At 44.8% G+C, this 16,574-nt stretch overlaps 1 protein-coding gene across 2 annotated transcripts in view; it reads left to right on the top strand.

Moving 5' to 3' along the window:
• The window catches only part of Susd6 (sushi domain containing 6), a 373,726-nt gene that overhangs the window by 34,967 nt on the left and 322,185 nt on the right, over positions 1-16,574 (top strand). For both annotated transcript variants that reach the window (XM_051148435.1, XM_051148428.1), the window contains exons 3-5: positions 8,924-9,121; positions 10,328-10,466; positions 13,801-14,228. In XM_051148435.1, the coding sequence (XP_051004392.1) occupies positions 8,924-9,121; positions 10,328-10,466; positions 13,801-14,228 (765 nt within the window). The remainder of the gene's footprint in view (positions 1-8,923; positions 9,122-10,327; positions 10,467-13,800; positions 14,229-16,574) is intronic.

The raw sequence follows: 16,574 nt of genomic DNA on the forward strand, positions 1-16,574 counted from the left end.
AACAGAAGAAAGGCCCCACAGCCCTCAACAACAACATAAATACTCTCATTGTTTGTCATCAGCTGGTTTGAGCTCCCCTGTGGGACATAACAAACCAAACCTGACAAACTGCTTTTTTGGTGATTCATCTGTGAGACAGGATGATTTAAAATCTTGCAGCTTACTGAGTATGGTGGCACACACTTTTAATCCCAGCACCTGAGAGGCAGAGGCAGATGGGTCTCTGTGAGTTCAAGGACAGCCAGGGATGCACAGAGAAATCCTATTTCAAAAAAGGATAGATAGATCCTGTGGCTTAACATTATCTAATTTTTTTACATAAACATTTATATTATTATACATATATAGAGTAGATTACATATAGCAAGAAGAACCATGACACAATCAGGAATCATATAAATGTTACATTCTTAGTGTTTTGGCTGTTTGTACTTGACAGCCTTGAAGAAGACTTCGTTCCTATCTTGGTGTGTCTAAATTTCTGAATGTAAATCAATCGCTATCACATATTGTCATTGCCAACTTAGAACACCTATCGAGACCTAAAAACATCTTAACCCCTAAACAGTTAAGCTTCGTGGTAAAACTAAGCTACCTGGTCTTCAGCTCCCTCAGAGACTTCAGAAGGAATAAACTTGCGTATCTGAGTATGCTGGGAGTACACTTAACATTATTTAAAACTGAGACTTCCATCCCCTACAGCAGTGGTTCTCAACTCTCTTAATGCTGTGGCCCTTTAATACAGTTCCTCAGGTTGTGCTAACCTCCAATCATAAAATTATTTTGTGGCTACTTCATAACTGTAATTTTGCTACTGTTATGAATCATAATGTAAATCTCTAATGACCCACAGGCTGAGAACCACTGCCCTACAGGGAGGATGAGAACACCCAGATTTTTTTCAACTCTTCCAACCTTTATACTTTCATTACCTTGTTACAGAGACGTTTTGGTTCAGAAGAAATCAAGACAAGACCTATCTACACACCACCCACCCACCCCCGCCCCCACAGTAACCTTCATCCCATTTCTATCCTGTTGTGCCTGTCTTATGAGAGGGTGAACAAGACAAATCCCCTGCAGAGCGCACAGAGCTCACGTCATGGTATGTCTTAGACTGAGTCTCGTCTCTTTCTTGAGAAAAGACTGCTCAGAGCTCTGCCCATCAACTCCTGTGCGTGCCTTTAAAAGACCAAAGATATGAAGCCACTGCCTCAGCAGAGCTCTGTAGCCACCCATAACTAGGATTTGCTAAATGTCTCATTTTTATAGGTTTTCCAGGCCCCTGTGAGTACCAGTGGCCTCTTGAGCTCCTAAAAGCAGTGTGCGTGCCTGGCTCACTGGTGATACATAACAGGGCTATTTGAGCTTCAACAAGGTGCCTCAGTGGCCCTGCGTATTCTCCATTCAGTGGTAACACCCCTTTGCGGTTCACTTCTGAAAGACTTGTTCAGCTGAAACTGTCCCCACTCCAAGGTGCAGCTTTTGTTATCTTTGATCTTTAAATAGCTCTATTGTAGTGAAGGAAACTGTCCTTTTCTCCCCGCTTTGGTAGGGAAATATTGCATACTGTGTGTGTGACCCTAGGAGGCCTCTAAGTACAAGCAAACACCCCAATCTTTATTCTTCTCCAGACAGGAGTTGCAACCAGATTGTGTTTGTGTCTTTTAGCCCCAAGTGATATATTGCAGTTGGGAGTTTTTCTTGTGACATCTGTAATTGGGTGACTCTATGTAGCACTTAAGGGCAAATCAGAGTTTGAATCTACATTCCACAATTTAGTAGCCGTGGGATATCAAGCCAGCATTAAATTTGTCAGAGCCTTAGTTCCTTAGTCTGGCTAAAATTATTGTTACGCCTTTCTTGTGTGAGAAAATTAGATCAGTGCCTGTTAATAAATGTTAATTCTCTTCCTCATTTACACCTTGTAGAACAACAGAGATTTTGTTTTACATTTAAATGTGTGCTTCTTAAATGGGTATGCCTAGACTTTAAGTTTAGATGGTAGGGGAAATGAAACTACAACTTTGGCCTTTGTACCCAAGCACCTAACTATTTTAAACCCTGGAAGCCCTCAGTTTATTATCATAGTTACCCTCTGAGCAACTGTCTGTGTTTCCTCCTGCAAATGGAATTCTGGGTTTTTTGTTTTGTTTTGTTTTGTTTTTGAGACAGGGTCTCTCTGTGTAGCCTTGGCTGTCCTAGACTAGCTTTGTGGACCAGGCTGGCCTGGAACTCACAGTGATCCGCCTGTCTCTGCCTCCCAAGTGCTGGGATTAAAGGTGTGTGCCACCACACCCGGCTTGCAGATAGAATTCTGAAGGCTACAGCATACCATTAGACAGCTTACATAGGAGCTAGGGTGGAGATGAGATTGGGTAGCCATTGCTAATGAGGAAAAAAATAAGCACCTCTGGTTTCTTTTCACCTTCCTCTACCACCCAAAGGTATCACAGTAATATGTTAGTACCCCCAGAATATCCTGACTCCTTAGCTTTATGGTCACCCTTCCATCCTGGACATGGAGGACAGCTGTGAGCTGTGCACTGTAGCTCACTGAACTGAGAGACTGGGGGCTAGCCCTGAATGAACCAGGACCTAGGGCAGCAGGATGAAGGAGAATGTCCTCCTGCCTGCTCCTTCTTTTAGCTATCCTAACAGTGGGAGGAGGAAAGGACGCAGCCCAGCTGCCAGCCTGTTCTCCCCTCCTTCCTGGGCTGTGAAAACAAGAAGAGGTGAAAGGGCATCCGACCATATGGAGGCCATTTGTCGGCCAACCACAGCCTGAGCTCTGCAGCTGAAAGGGGAAATGAAAAATGAAAGGTGCAAAGAGAGAGCAAAGGAGGCTCTCCCATAGTGCTTCATCCTGCTGTTTTCTGCCTCTCCGTTCTCTAAAACATCCAGAAATTTCTGAAAGTCTTTTTTTTTTAAATCTTTGTCCTACCCCATTCCTAAATCAAAGGTTTACTTTGCTCTGTGAATGCAAATGTAAAAATGTCTTAGTACCTATTACATAATACAGGTTTTTGTTTTGTTGTTTTGGCTTTGGTTTGGTTTTTCGAAACAGGGTTTTTCTGTGTCTAGCTCTATTGCCTGTCCTGGACTTGATTTGTACACCAGGCTGGTCTTGGACTTAGAGATACACCTGCCTCCGCCTCCCAAGTGCTTTGATTAAAGGCGTGCACTACCACACCTGGCTTCATGAATCTTTTTTTTTTTTTTTTTTTTTTTTTTCCCCCTGAAGAAGGGGCCGTGGGTTTTTTGTTTGGTTTTTGGCTTTTCAAGACAGGGTTTCTCTGTGTAGCTCTGGCTGTCCTGGACTCGATTTATAGACCAGGCTGGCCTCGAATTCATGAAGACCTGTCTGCCTCTCAAGAGCTGGGATTAAAGGTGTGTACCACCACACCTGGCTCATGAATGTTTTTTATCAATTGACTTGTCATACAAGTAGAACTAGGTATTAAGGTTTAGAGGAGGCAGGGCAGTTACAGGGCACAGAGTGGAACCTTGGGTCAAACTCAGATTTCTTTGTTTGGCACCTAAGACCATGCTCTGGTCCCTTCTGGCCTGACCCTTTCTACTCAACAGCAGTGTGTTGTCATGATTAGCTAGGTGCTGACTTAGAGATTTACTTGCAGAGAGGTTCTCACTATTTTGTTGTCCATTATAGCTGGAAAGAAGACAGGATCCACAGTGGACACTCTTTCGCAAGCTCTATGCCATTTTCTACTAAGTATTTCCTATCTGTCAGATTCTGTGTAAAGCACTGAGGAACAATCAAAAGCAGAACAAGTCCCTGTCCTATAGTGTGGACAGATGGGTGTGGGGGCATGGTGGGGAAACGGAGGAAGGGTGGCCTGTGGAAAAATAAATGCAAAAACAATATGGTAGTTTATTGAGAGGAATGAAGTTGTTATGGGAATACAGAGCAAAAATAATAAAGATAATGCCTATTGAACACTTAAGTATTCACAGACCTTGTACCAGGTACTTGTCCTATATATTGGGATTAATCTCCACAGCAACTCTGTGAGGTAAATACCTTTGAATCCTCTTGTTTTAGTTTCCTAAGACTATGTAATGGGTAACTTGACTTTTGAAGGCAACAAACAAGCTAGGCATCTAATTCTGGACCCACACAGGCAAACTCTAGCCTGTGCTATCTAGCAGCGGCTGGTGAGATGTTCGGAAGCTACAGCCTTGGGAAGTGCAAAAGTTTCAGCTGGGTGTGTGTGCTTTAAGGTCAGGATCCTTGACCAAGGATAATAGCACTTTATTAGTACTTTATTCTGAGTGACTAAGGGGTTTTTGTGGCTCTCTCCAGGTAACAAGAGTTGCCATGTTTGGGACAATAAAAGAAAATAGTTTTTCTTCTTTGTCTGAGGCTATTGAGAGGGAGGGATGTGGGTGAGGGAGTCCAGTCCTAAAACAAAGACAGTCAGCTAGACTTGTCTGTCGGTTGCTGCTGTCCCAGCACAGGTCTTGGGCTAGGCCTTTCTTGGAAAGATGATGGGGGCTGAGAAGGACTGCAAGGGGACAGCCTAGGCCTGTGTGGTTCCTCCTTTGCTCTCCCACTCCCGCACAGTGCCACACCCTGAGAAAGGCTTGAGTTATGGCAGACAGGCCCACCCCCAGTGTGTGGGAAGTCCTCCTAAGATAGATTCTGGCTGGACAATGACCTTCCTGACTGCCTGCTGAGAAGGTTTATTTCCTATAAGAAGTTGTAAGACTCAGCTTCTGAAGGGTGTCTCAACCTTTCAGCTAGTCTCTGTCTGTCTGTCTGTTTGTCTGTCTGTCTGTCTGTCTCTCTCTCTCTCTGTCTCTCTCTGTGTGTGTGTGTGTGTATTTGTAATGTTCTAAATCTATCTTGTTTGGAAGGCTTTTTCACCTTCCTTTTGAACAAGGCATGTATAGGTCAGCCTTGGGGAAAATTACTCAACTCAGATGAGCCTCCTCATCCTTGTGTGTAAAATGCTCATGTAGAAGGGACTAGGAAAGTGCTTGCTGCATCTGGGTGTGTACGGTAGCTACCGCTTCCTGCACAAAAATAACATACGTGAACAACTATACTTTCTGTAATCCCCTTATCTTTTCTCTGGCTGTACTGCTAACAAACTGGACATTAAGCTTTTATGCCATGTGTGGGGTGCATGCCTGTAATGCCAGCACTCTGGGAGGCAGATGCAGGCAATGGATCTCTATGAGTTTGAGGCCACCCTAGTCTACAAAGTGAGTTCAAGACAGCCAGGGCTACACAGAGAAACTCTGTCTCGAAATCGCTAAAATAGAAACAACAAAAAAACCCTCTGGTCTTCTGGAAGATCAGTCATTGTTCTGAACAGCTGAGGCATTTCTCCAGTTCCCCTAAGCACCTGTTTCTTTGTACTCATTTGTATCCCAAATGTAACACACTTTATTTTAGAGTAAAACTGTAATATTTCAGACCTGTGAGTGAATACTTGACACAACAGTTTGTTAAGTTCCTGTTTTTGATAGTGTAGTCTTTTCTTGGTGACTGTTAGCCACCAAGTTGACTCTTTTGAAAGTACGCTAGATATTTAACTGAATCCCTGCCCAACTCATCTCCAATCCCTTAGAGGCTGGGCCTGCATGCCCCTATTTTCTGTAGCCTCTTACTGGCTTTGAAGGGGTTCAAGAACAAATAGTTCTGTTTACCCTGAAGGCCTTTCCTGGAGTTTTGCTTGTTGAGTTGTTATAAAAATTTGTTTTAATTTGTCTCATTCTCTGAAAGGTGAGACACCAAAACAACAAAAGCAAGACAGTTAGAGGAGCTGTGGGTTCTTGTTGGTTTCTGACCCTGAAGTGGACACTTCAGCTGGGTCATTTCTCTCTAATTTGTGTTCCCACTATGACTGGCTAGGTAGTCACTGAATACTTATAATATACTAGTTCCTTGTGGAGACACTGCCTCCTGATGAGTTAGCTGCTTCCCTCGAGGGTGTACTTTGTTATGTGAAGGTAAACACAAAGAATTATCAATATCTGTCACGTACTTAGCATGGTGCTACTTCACTCAAAGTCTATGGAGCTGAGTGCTGCTGTTGACTCTCAGAGGAGGCAGGGCATTTAACACTGGGGGCCTAGGTATCTGTGGGAGACAGCAGAACGCAGAAGCTAGGAGAGCGAATTTTTCCCCTGTACAGTCATCTGGCTTTCCATCTCTCTTAAAAATTTAGTAGTAGTGCCAAAGCAGATGAGTTACTGTCTTCCCAGGACTAAGAACAAAAAAGCTTGAAATGCCCTCTAACTGAGGAATTGTCCAAGAGAACTTCAAGTGCAGATTGTCAGCCTCCTGGCCAGGACCTGGCTCCCAGAAGTTGCTGGGTGATCCGTTTGCTTTTTGTGCTTTGATTTTCCTGATGTCCTTCCTCTTCCTGTTAACCCAGGCTTCTGAAGGCCTATGCTTTAGCCCCAGCCTGTGGCCATATTCCCCATAGTCTCCACTTTGGACAAAAGATCAATATTTGTATATGTGTGCCCTTGATATCTCAAGTGACTTTGCCTGTTCTGTTTCCTGACCCTTCATTTGAAAGCTTCTTTTTTTGTTTTTTCAAGACAGGGTCTCTCTGTGTAGCCTTGGCTGTCCTGGTCTTGCTTTGTAGACCAGGCTAGTCTCAAACTCACAAAGATCCACCTGCCTCTGCCTCCTTGAATGCTGGGATCAGTTTATTTTGCTATATCTTTGGAGGGAGCTGTGGCCAGAGCAGAAGAAGACATGTGGCTTCTCATTGTACACTTTACTTTTTAACCTTATACCACATATATACTGAGATCCTAGCTGTCTACAGGATTTGCAGGGGCAATGTAGTACAGCATATGTACAGCATGGTAGGCATGGCTCTAGACTCCGAGCCCTTTCACTGAGAGCTTCTTCTCAGCACACTGGCCTGATTCTATGTGAGTCCTGCCTGCTGCCAGGAGCTGGCCAGAATGTTCAGCATTAATTATGCCCAGGAAGTGAACCAGTTAGACACAGTCTGCTGAGAGCCAAGAGTCAGTCAGAAGGTCTGAGGGGGTCTCCTATTCTAAACAAAAGATGGAAAATGAAATAGTAAAGCAACTGTTTGCTGGCCAGCTCTCTGAATGATTTGCCTACCACTTAGGGAACTACAGAAATGTTTGCATTCACTTCTCTCCTGCTCAGGACTTTGAGCAGGGTGGGAGGGAGAGACATCAGAGGTGTGTCCCTCAAGGGGTTGGAGGGAGAGACATCAGAGGTGTGTCCCTCAAGGGGTTGGAGGTAGAGACATCAGAGGTGTGTCCCTCAAGGGGTTGGAAGGAGAGACATCAGAGGTGTGTCCCTCAAGGGGTTGGAGGTAGAGACATCAGAGGTGTGCCCCTCAAGGGGTTGGAAGGAGAGACATCAGAGGTGTGTCCCTCAAGGGGTTGGAGGGAGAGACATCAGAGGTGTGCCCCTCAAGGGGTGGGAGGGAGAGACATCAGAGGTGTGTCCCTCAAGGGGTGGGAGGCTCGTATTTGCATTCATCTTCTAGTTTCATAGTTGCAGCCAGACTTTTAGATCCTTTGGTAACATTTTTAATTAGCAACTTTTTAAAAATTGTTGATCTGGAACTGTAGCTCAATGGTAGAACATATACAACTGTGCTATGCATGAGGCCCTGGGTCCATCCTCAGTACTACAAAGGAACAGATAAATGGAGAAGTGAATTCAGGAATGTCTCAGTGATAGAATGCTTGTCTAGCTTGCATGGACAAGTCCCTAGTTCAATCCCAAACATCTGCCAAAGAAAAATTATAAATGTACTTAAATGATGAAACAAAAGAAAATGGTGTATTTTCTACCTACTGCTAGGGATGTGTAGCCTGAGAGTAGCATTTGGAGTGTTTTGTTTGTTTTTGCATCTGATACCTTCCCCCAGCCAAACTTGATTTCATTAGCATTTGGGTCAGAAGGTGGAAGGCTTCAAGGGCACAGCTGCAGAATATGATCGGTAAGGCATTCACATGGGAGGAAGCCAAGGCCTTATCCTGATAGTCAGACATGCCTGTGTAATTCCCAGTCACTCTGAGCCTTTTAGAGGAAGTGAGTAGAGGAAATGACCATTCTAATTCTCACACAGATGTCTCTGTGATACAGGGATAGGCTGGCATAGAGTCAGCAAAACTAAATTTCCTTTGGAAAAATCTGTTGTCTTGTGTTTGTAAAACATTTGGGAAGTTGGAGGTCATGAGTGACTGATTGTACTGCCTGGCTTGAGATTCAGTTCTGTAATCTGTGTACAATAGAAATAAAGTTTTCCGTCTCCTAAGAGCTGCACTAGACCTTCCAGCTCCTGTGGCAGCTTTTCTAAACCACAGTGCCACCATACCCATACCCTGTTTGCCTTCTCTTTAGTTGACCATTTGTGGGGGTGGTGGAAAGGAAGTGATCTTGGTGTACATAAACTTACAAACCAGTCAGCTCACGGGATAGGAATTAGGTCTCATGGGAAGAATCAGAGGACTTTGGTCCCAAGTTGACTCTCACCCAGGAAAGCTCTCTGAAATCTCTTCAGACCAGACTCATGCTTTGATTATACCAGGGAGTCCATCCTGGAATTGATGTTGTAAACAGCCTGGCACTTTCCCTGGCGAGTTGCCTGTACTTTATCCTCTCTCAGTCTGAGTCAAGTAGGTGCTATTAGAATCAGGTCCAAATTGCAGCAGATACAGAACTTTTCTGTAATCTACTGGTCAGTGGGGAGGAGAGAAATGCTGTAAACAGCCAAACTTACGTATTACTGGTGCACTTCCCCACTGTCAGTGACAGCTTGAATTCCATACTAGTTCAACAGGCTTTCCCAAGGATGCTTCTATGTCCCTTGTGTTTCAGGGGCATACTACTGAGAGAAAATGTACATTGAAAGCCTCATTATAGTACTATCTCCCTCTGTCTTTGCAGTGTGTCCTCTGCCCCCAGAGCCAGAGAATGGTGGCTACATTTGCCATCCCCGGCCCTGCAAAGACCCCTTGACAGCAGGCAGTGTCATCGAGTACCTGTGTGCAGAAGGCTACATGTTGAAAGGCGACTACAAATACCTGACCTGCAAGAATGGCGAGTGGAAGCCAGCCATGGAGGTTAGCTGTCATCTCAACGAAGGTCAGTCTGCAAATGAAAACAGGTGCCCTCTGGATCCTGCTTTTTCTCTAGCTCCTGGGGAATGACATATGCTTTCTCAAGAGCTCCCTTGGCTGTGTTAAGCCTCTTGGCCTCTCTGTCTTTGGTATTCCGTGTCATATTGTGGAAGTCATAGGGTTTGCTGGTGCATGTCACGTTGCATTCCACTGAGTCATTGAGGGGCTCTTTGTCTTTATTGAGCATCTGCCTGACTATGTAAAATCCCTTTCATGTGAGGATTTCTGTTTGCCTAGTTAGGTACTAATTCCCTTAGGTTGTGTTCTGCTAGCACAGCGAGGTGTGAGCACAGTGCTAACACATTTCCCAGCGTCTTCCATTTTATTTTCTCTCTTGAATAGAAAATGACAGTTTTGTTATGGAGCTACAGCCCTGCTCTACAGAATCATTTTTCCTTCCTGCCTCATCTTGCATGACAGGAAATGCAGATTCCTAAAGGGAAATATGTGTTGTATGACCATCTCTGTGCTTCACACTTGGACTTCAAGACTAGAACATGCTTATCCCTAACACCTCAGGGGGGTGGGTGGAAACTAATACGGGGTTTACAGAAAGGCTGTTGGGGGGGGAGGTGGGGGGGAGTGCTTAGGACAGCAGCTTATTATTACCTTCCTCTTCCTCCTCTCAAGACCGGGTCTCTCTGTGTAGCCTTGGCCATCCTGGGCTCACTTTGTACTCCAGGCTGGCCTTGAACTCACAGCAATCCGCCTGCCTCTGCCTCCCAAGTGCTAGGATTAAAGGTGTGCGCCACCACGCCCAGCTTGCCTACTACTTCTTAATTACCCTGCTACACAGGGGAAGCTTGGTGGAACTCAAAATAGTAGAAAGATGTGACCCTCCGTGGTTGAAGTTCACCAACTTCACCTGCTATTGGTGTTTTAAGAACTCCAAAGTTAAGTGAGGTTAGGTACCAGGTGGACTTCGAAGGCTAGAGTGAGGGGATGGAGGTTGGGGGTCTTTTATTCAGGGAACAGGAAAAGCAAATGTTTCCAGAAACATCACATACATACTACATACATACATAGGCCACTTGAAAAGATTTTCCTGAAAAGGCCCAGCTGTTAAATATTCCTATATAATACCATGCAGAGGATATTTGACTATATCACTTGTGGAGCTCATGTTTTATGTTACTGGGTACCAAATGTTTGTAACGACTTGTTTCCTTAGACAAAGAACCCCACGCGTCACTCGGGGTCCCTGCACTGTCCATAGTGGCTTCTACTGCCAGCTGTGTGGCACTCATTCTTCTCCTTGTGGTGCTGTTCGTCCTGCTGCAGCCAAAGCTGAAGTCTTTCCATCATAACAGGTGGGCACAATGTTAGTCAAGCATCCCCGTGAGCCGGCCTTGGACTAAGGAAGCTGCTGGCTTGTAGCCGCTGCTAGTCTGCGTCTTGGAGAAGTGTGTTAACCTCCTGCGTATGCCTGACACTGTGCTTGTTGGTGCACATGCATTACTTTTATCCTAATGGGAACATTGCACATACTAAGAAACTGAGGCATTCAAGTAAATCTCAGGATGATTGCAGAGCTAAGATTTAAACCTAGATCTGTTTGACCTCAAAGCCATGGCGTTTCCATTTCAGCCTTGTCTCTAGTGACTCCTGCAGCATTCACATCACTCCTGAGATGCTTTGGAGTTAAGGCGCAGTGATAGAATACACAGCCCTCCGTATGGTACCGACACATGTTGTGTTTGCAAGCTGTCTCCTCCTGCTCCTGCTTTCTAATCCTTAGTGCACCTCTGCTTCCCCCATATTTTCATTCAGTTTGGAGTGGGATCCTGGCCTTTTCATTTTCTAGAAACCTTCTCAGATAGGTGGTTTTTTGTTTTGGGGTTTGTTTGTTGGTTTGAGACAGAGTTTCTCTGAATAACAAAGTGAATCCTGAAACACAGCCTGGCCTCAAATTCACAGAGATCCACCTATCTCTGTTTCCCAAGTGCTGGGATCAAAGGTATGCACCACCACACCTCGCCTCTCAAATAATTGTAATGTGTGGAGAGAATCTAGGACCTCAGTACCATTCTGAAATTAGAAGAAGTGGGTCTTCTTGTCTGCAGATTCTCCTTTTTCTCTCATAGTACATTATCTGTTAATTATCCTAGACTTGGGAGATAGGGTGACAAATGGTGGACACCAGTGGGAATGACTCTGAGTATATCTCCAATGGGGACTTTTCTCCTGCCCTACCTTGGCTTCCATAGTTACTCAACCCTTGTGGGTACCTCATGTCTTTGAAGAATAGATCTTTTATATTCATTCTTAGCCCTACATCAGTCACTGTCTTAGCTCACAAGCACAGCTGTCTAAACTAAACCACATTCTGCAAAATGCTCAAGATTTGGAACTTAAAATGTGGACTACCCTGAAGTGAATTTTTATTTAGGGATGTGATTTTTCCTTCTTTCTCTTGTTTTATTTGGAAGGAAGGAGGAGTAGCAATTATTTTTAAACAGATATTTTGAAAGGAACTATTTACTTGAAAGAATGAGCTATTTCCATGTCAAGTCACACTATTCTAATCTGCATTCCATCTGAACTAGGGAGTTTAATTTCCTCTGTAACTAACCAATGAGTCTGTTAAAAATAACCAGTTGATTCTTTTTCGCTTGGGTAGAATGTTGATGGGGTTTGTCTGAGTACCAAATGCATGTACATAAAACATACATATAATATCAGCCAGGCAGTACTGAGACACCTGTAATTCTAGCACTCAGGAGGCAGAGGCCGGCAAGTTTGAGGCCAGCCTGGTCTACAGAGTGAGTTCCAGGACAGCCAAAGCAACACTAACCCTGTCTTGAAAGAACAAACAAAATAGGTATTTTAATTACACCACGGTATACACATGCCATACCATGGTGTAGACGTCACAAGTATATGTAATAAAAATGTTTTTTAAAGTTTCTCTTCCATCCAAAAATCTCTGAATATTTTTAGGAATGCTAATATTCTTCAGTGTGTGTGTTATTTAAATGGGCAACATAGATTGTGTCTGCCAGGTACAGGTAAGGAAATCAAGAGTTAACCACTTGTGACCAGTGGTAGTATAGGCTGGCATCTGATTAGTATGCCTCTCAATGTGGAAGATGAAGGAATACATCAATGTAAAGTTCTTTGTGAAATTTAACCTAAATTCCATTATAAGAAAGTATAACTAGGTGGTGGGACAACCCTATAGAATGTTGGCCTGGACATTGTAAAAACTGTCAGGGTTGAGGCTGGAGAGATGATTACTCAGCAGCTAAGAGCACTGGCTACTCTTCCAGAGAACCTGGATTCAATCCCTAGCATCCACAAAGTGAGTCCAGGACCAGCTAGGACTACAAGAGAAACCTTGTCTCAAAAAACAAAAACAAAAACCAAAAAAATAAAAAAGAAAGAAGGAAAGAAAGAAAGAAAAAGAAAAAGCTCTGGGCCGGGTGTGGTGGTGCACGCCTTTAATCCCAGCACTTGGGAGGCAGAGGTAGGCCGATCTCTCTGAGTTCGAGGCCAGCCTGGTCTACAAAGCAAGTCCAGGACAACCAAGGCTACACAGAGAAACCCTGTGTCAACCCCCCCCCCCAAAAAAAAGAAAGAAAGAAAGGGAAAAAATGCTCTGTCTGACCGGATGCAGTGGTGCATGCCTGTAATCCCAGCAGTCAGGAGGCAGAGGCAGATGGATAGCTGTGAGTTCAAGGCCAGCCTAGTCTACAAAGCAAGTCCAGGACAGCCAAGATAACATAGAGAAACCCTGTCTCGAAAAACCAAACCAAAAAGTAAAAAAACGAAAAGCCAGGCCTAGTGTTGTATGCCTGTAATCCTAGCACTTGGGAACCTGAGGTAAAAGGACCCCCGAGTTCAGGCCTAGTCTGAGCTTAAATAATTGCAAAACATGTCTCTTTAAAAACAAAATCATCTAGATGTGGTGGCACATACCCTGCCTCCAAATTTCCATGCAAGTCAGGATAGCCTTGTGGTAGTGAGGAAACGGGCTCAACTGAGATGGGCACCGAGTATCTGGGCTACAGTCCCTGACCTCAGGAGGAATGTGCACCAGTGCCACCTGGGGACCATCTTTTTAAGTACAGAGTCTCCTCATGTAGACCAGGCTGGCCCCAAACCTAAAGATCTTCCTGCGTCTGCTCCCAAGTTCTGGGATTAAAGGAGTGTGCCACCAAGGCCAGCAGGGTGTTTTGCCTGCATGTATGTCTGTGCATGTTATATGTGCCTGTACCCACAGAGGCTTCGAAGAGGGAATCAGATTCCTTGGAACTGGAGTTACAGGTGGTTGTAACTCCATGTGGGTGCTGAGAATCAAACCTCATGTCCTTTAAAAGAACAGCCTATGCTCTTAACCACTGAGCCATCCTCTCCAGCCCCAAGGACACCGTCTTTAGAAGAGTGTAGAACTGGATTCAATCCCAAGCCCATCCCTTACCAGCTCTCTGACTGCCTAGCAGTTACTTAGCTGCTCTGAGCCAAGCCTGCGTTCTTGGTGAATCCCTAGCTGGCAGGGCTCAGGTGAGGACCCAGTGTGCTAAAGTGCTTAAGTACTTTGTGCTGCTGACATATAATATGTGCTGGGAAATGATGAGTACAATGTCATTTATTCACCTCTATGTCACTCAGATTCTTATTTTGTTCTTTTCTTTTCTGATCCAGGCGTGACCAGGGGGTTTCTGGGGACCAAGTTTCCATCATGGTGGATGGGGTCCAGGTTGCACTACCTTCATATGAGGAAGCTGTGTATGGCAGTTCTGGTCACTGCATGCCACCGGCTGACCCTAGAGTACAGATCGTTCTATCCGAAGGGTCTGCACCTAGTGGAAGGAACATGCCAAGGGAGCAGCAGCTACAGAGCCAGGGAGCTTGCTCCTCTGCAGGTGGAGAAGATGAAGCCCCAGGCCATTCTGGGCTGTGTGAAGCCTGGGGTTCTCAGGGCTCCGAGACTGTGATGGTGCACCAGGCAACCACGTCTTCCTGGGTGGCCGGCTCAGGGAGCAGCCGGCTGACACACAAAGACACTGCAGATTCAGAGAACAGTGACATACAAAGCCTTTTATCCCTCACGTCAGAGGAGTACACAGATGGTAAGTGGTCTTTGCTAAACATGAATTACTAGCTGTTAGAATCCTTGCTGAGAGTGAGGAAGCCTTGTGGGCCACTTGAATGATAGTGTTTTCAGCAAAATTTAAGGAAAAAAAAAAAAAAAAAAGTAATGCCAGGTAGGCTTTGACCTGTCTTCATTATTGCCTTGTGAATTTTGATGGCTCTGGAATCTAAGACTGTTCACAGCTATAGGCTCTGCTAAACCAACTGGATGGGATTCAGGCTATAGGACTGTTAAAAAGTTTTGTGCTCATTAAAGGCAGAAAGTAACAGGGAGACCTTGGGTTGTACTGCTGAGAAAACATTACTCTGTCTTGTAGAGAAGACAGCTGCTTCATTTACATAGGACTGGATCGCTGCTTTTAGGCTCGACAGCGCGTGACTGTCCCCACTTTACAGGTGGAGAAAGTGGAACCCAGTTTCACTTGTCATTTATCCACTGGTAATTGACAGATGAGATTTAAAACTAAATGACTGTGGTTCTAAACCAGCATTCTTAACCTTACAGTGCTATATTGGCTCCAAGGTAACTCTAGCTCCTTTGTGTCACAGTGGCCGTAAAGTACAATGGTAGCCTGCTGGCAGTCTGCCTTTGCTGGAGCCTGGAGAGTTCAGCTATAATTTGAGTCTATCGCTGTAAAGAATATCTGTAGGTGCTGGGCGTGGTGGCACAGGTCTTTAATCCCAGCTCTCTGGAGACAGAGGCAGGCAGATCACTATAAGTTCGAGGCTAGACTGGTCTGTAAAGTGAGTCCAGGACAGCCAAAGCTACACAGAGAAACCCTGTCTTGAAAAACCAAAAAAGGAGGAGGAGGAGGAGGTCTGTAGGTGAAATCCCAGTGTAGTTCAGGATTCAGACAAAACCTCGAAGCTCCATGTAGATAGTAACACTTTCTGCCTTCATAATCCTTTCTGTTAGAGCCCCAGGGAAACTTCCAGGTGTTCTGGGTAGCATCCACTTTTAAATGTGTCTGTCAGTAGCTTGCCACCTTCCCTTTGTTAGAAAAAGATGGCAGGGGCCCTGTAAGTACTGACCCAGTCTGGATGTGGCAGTCAGCTACCTCTGGCCCCTCAGGCACATGGCTTCCCTCACCTTCCTCAAGAGCCAAGGAGGCTCCCTGCCCCTTCCCTGATGGCTACTTGTTTGTGTAATAGCAATTTTTTGGTGTGGGAACCTTTGTTTGTTTGTTGTTGTTTTCAGAGACAGGGCCCCCGCATTGCCTAGGCTGGCTTAGAAATTATCTTTCTTGCCTCAGCCTCCCAAGTGCTGATCACGGGTGTCTGCCATGATGCCACCTTAAACAACAACTTTTGTTTGTTTGTTTTTTGAGACAGGGTTTCTCTGTGTAGTCTTAGGTGTCCTGGACTCACTTTGTAGACCAGGCTGGCCTTGAACTCACAGTGATCCACCTGCCTCCCGAGTGCTGAGATTAAAGGTGTGCACCACCATGCCCGGCTCTTTTTTTTAAAAAGACAGGATCTCACTACATAGCCTTGGCTAGCCTGAAACTCACTATGTTGACCTGACTATGTTGACCTGGCTGGCCTCAAACTCCTAGACTGGCCTGCTTCTATCTCCAATTAAAAGTACTCTGCTAGAATTAAAAGTATGTGCCATCACACCTGGCTTAAGCAAACTTAAAAAAGCCTCTTCTTGCATTTGGTGCTGAATGAGGTTTCAGATCTGACTCAAACAGGAAACACACTCTTTGCTGCTGCATGAACTATCAGTTGGAAAGTCAGTGGGGCCTGCACTGGAGAAATAATGGAACCACTAAGTTTAGGGCTAGCCAGATAAGGTGCCTCAGGCCTGCAGTCTCAGCACTTCAGAGGCTTAGACAAGAGGACCACAAGCCCAGGTTAGTTTGAACAGCATAGACCCTATGTCTAAAATAAATAAGGCTGGCAAAATGGCAGGTAAAGGCTTTTACCACCAAGCCTGATGATCTGAGTTTGATTCTCAGGCCCCACATGGTAGAATGAGAGAACCGACTTCCAAAAGTTGTTCTCTGACCTGTAGGTATAGATGCACATCATTACATATTTCCTGCAGTGTGTAGACATACACACATATTAAAATAAATAAATAATAGTTTTTAAAAGTACAGTAATGATTGTGAGCCTAGCCTTTAACGGCTGAGCCATCTCTCCAGCCAATGAAATAAAAATTGAAGAACTCAGGCTATAATGAGATACCCAGAAAACAGGGCACCCGTGTTGTTAAGACTATGTCCTAGGAAGTCAGGAGTGTGAAGCATGGGTCTAACACTTCTCCGCTCTGGTGAAATAGGAGAAGACCAAAACCCAGAAAAACCAAGCGATTTGTC

Source organism: Acomys russatus, chromosome 1, assembly GCF_903995435.1.
Source record: "Acomys russatus chromosome 1, mAcoRus1.1, whole genome shotgun sequence".
Lineage (NCBI taxonomy): Eukaryota > Metazoa > Chordata > Mammalia > Rodentia > Muridae > Acomys > Acomys russatus.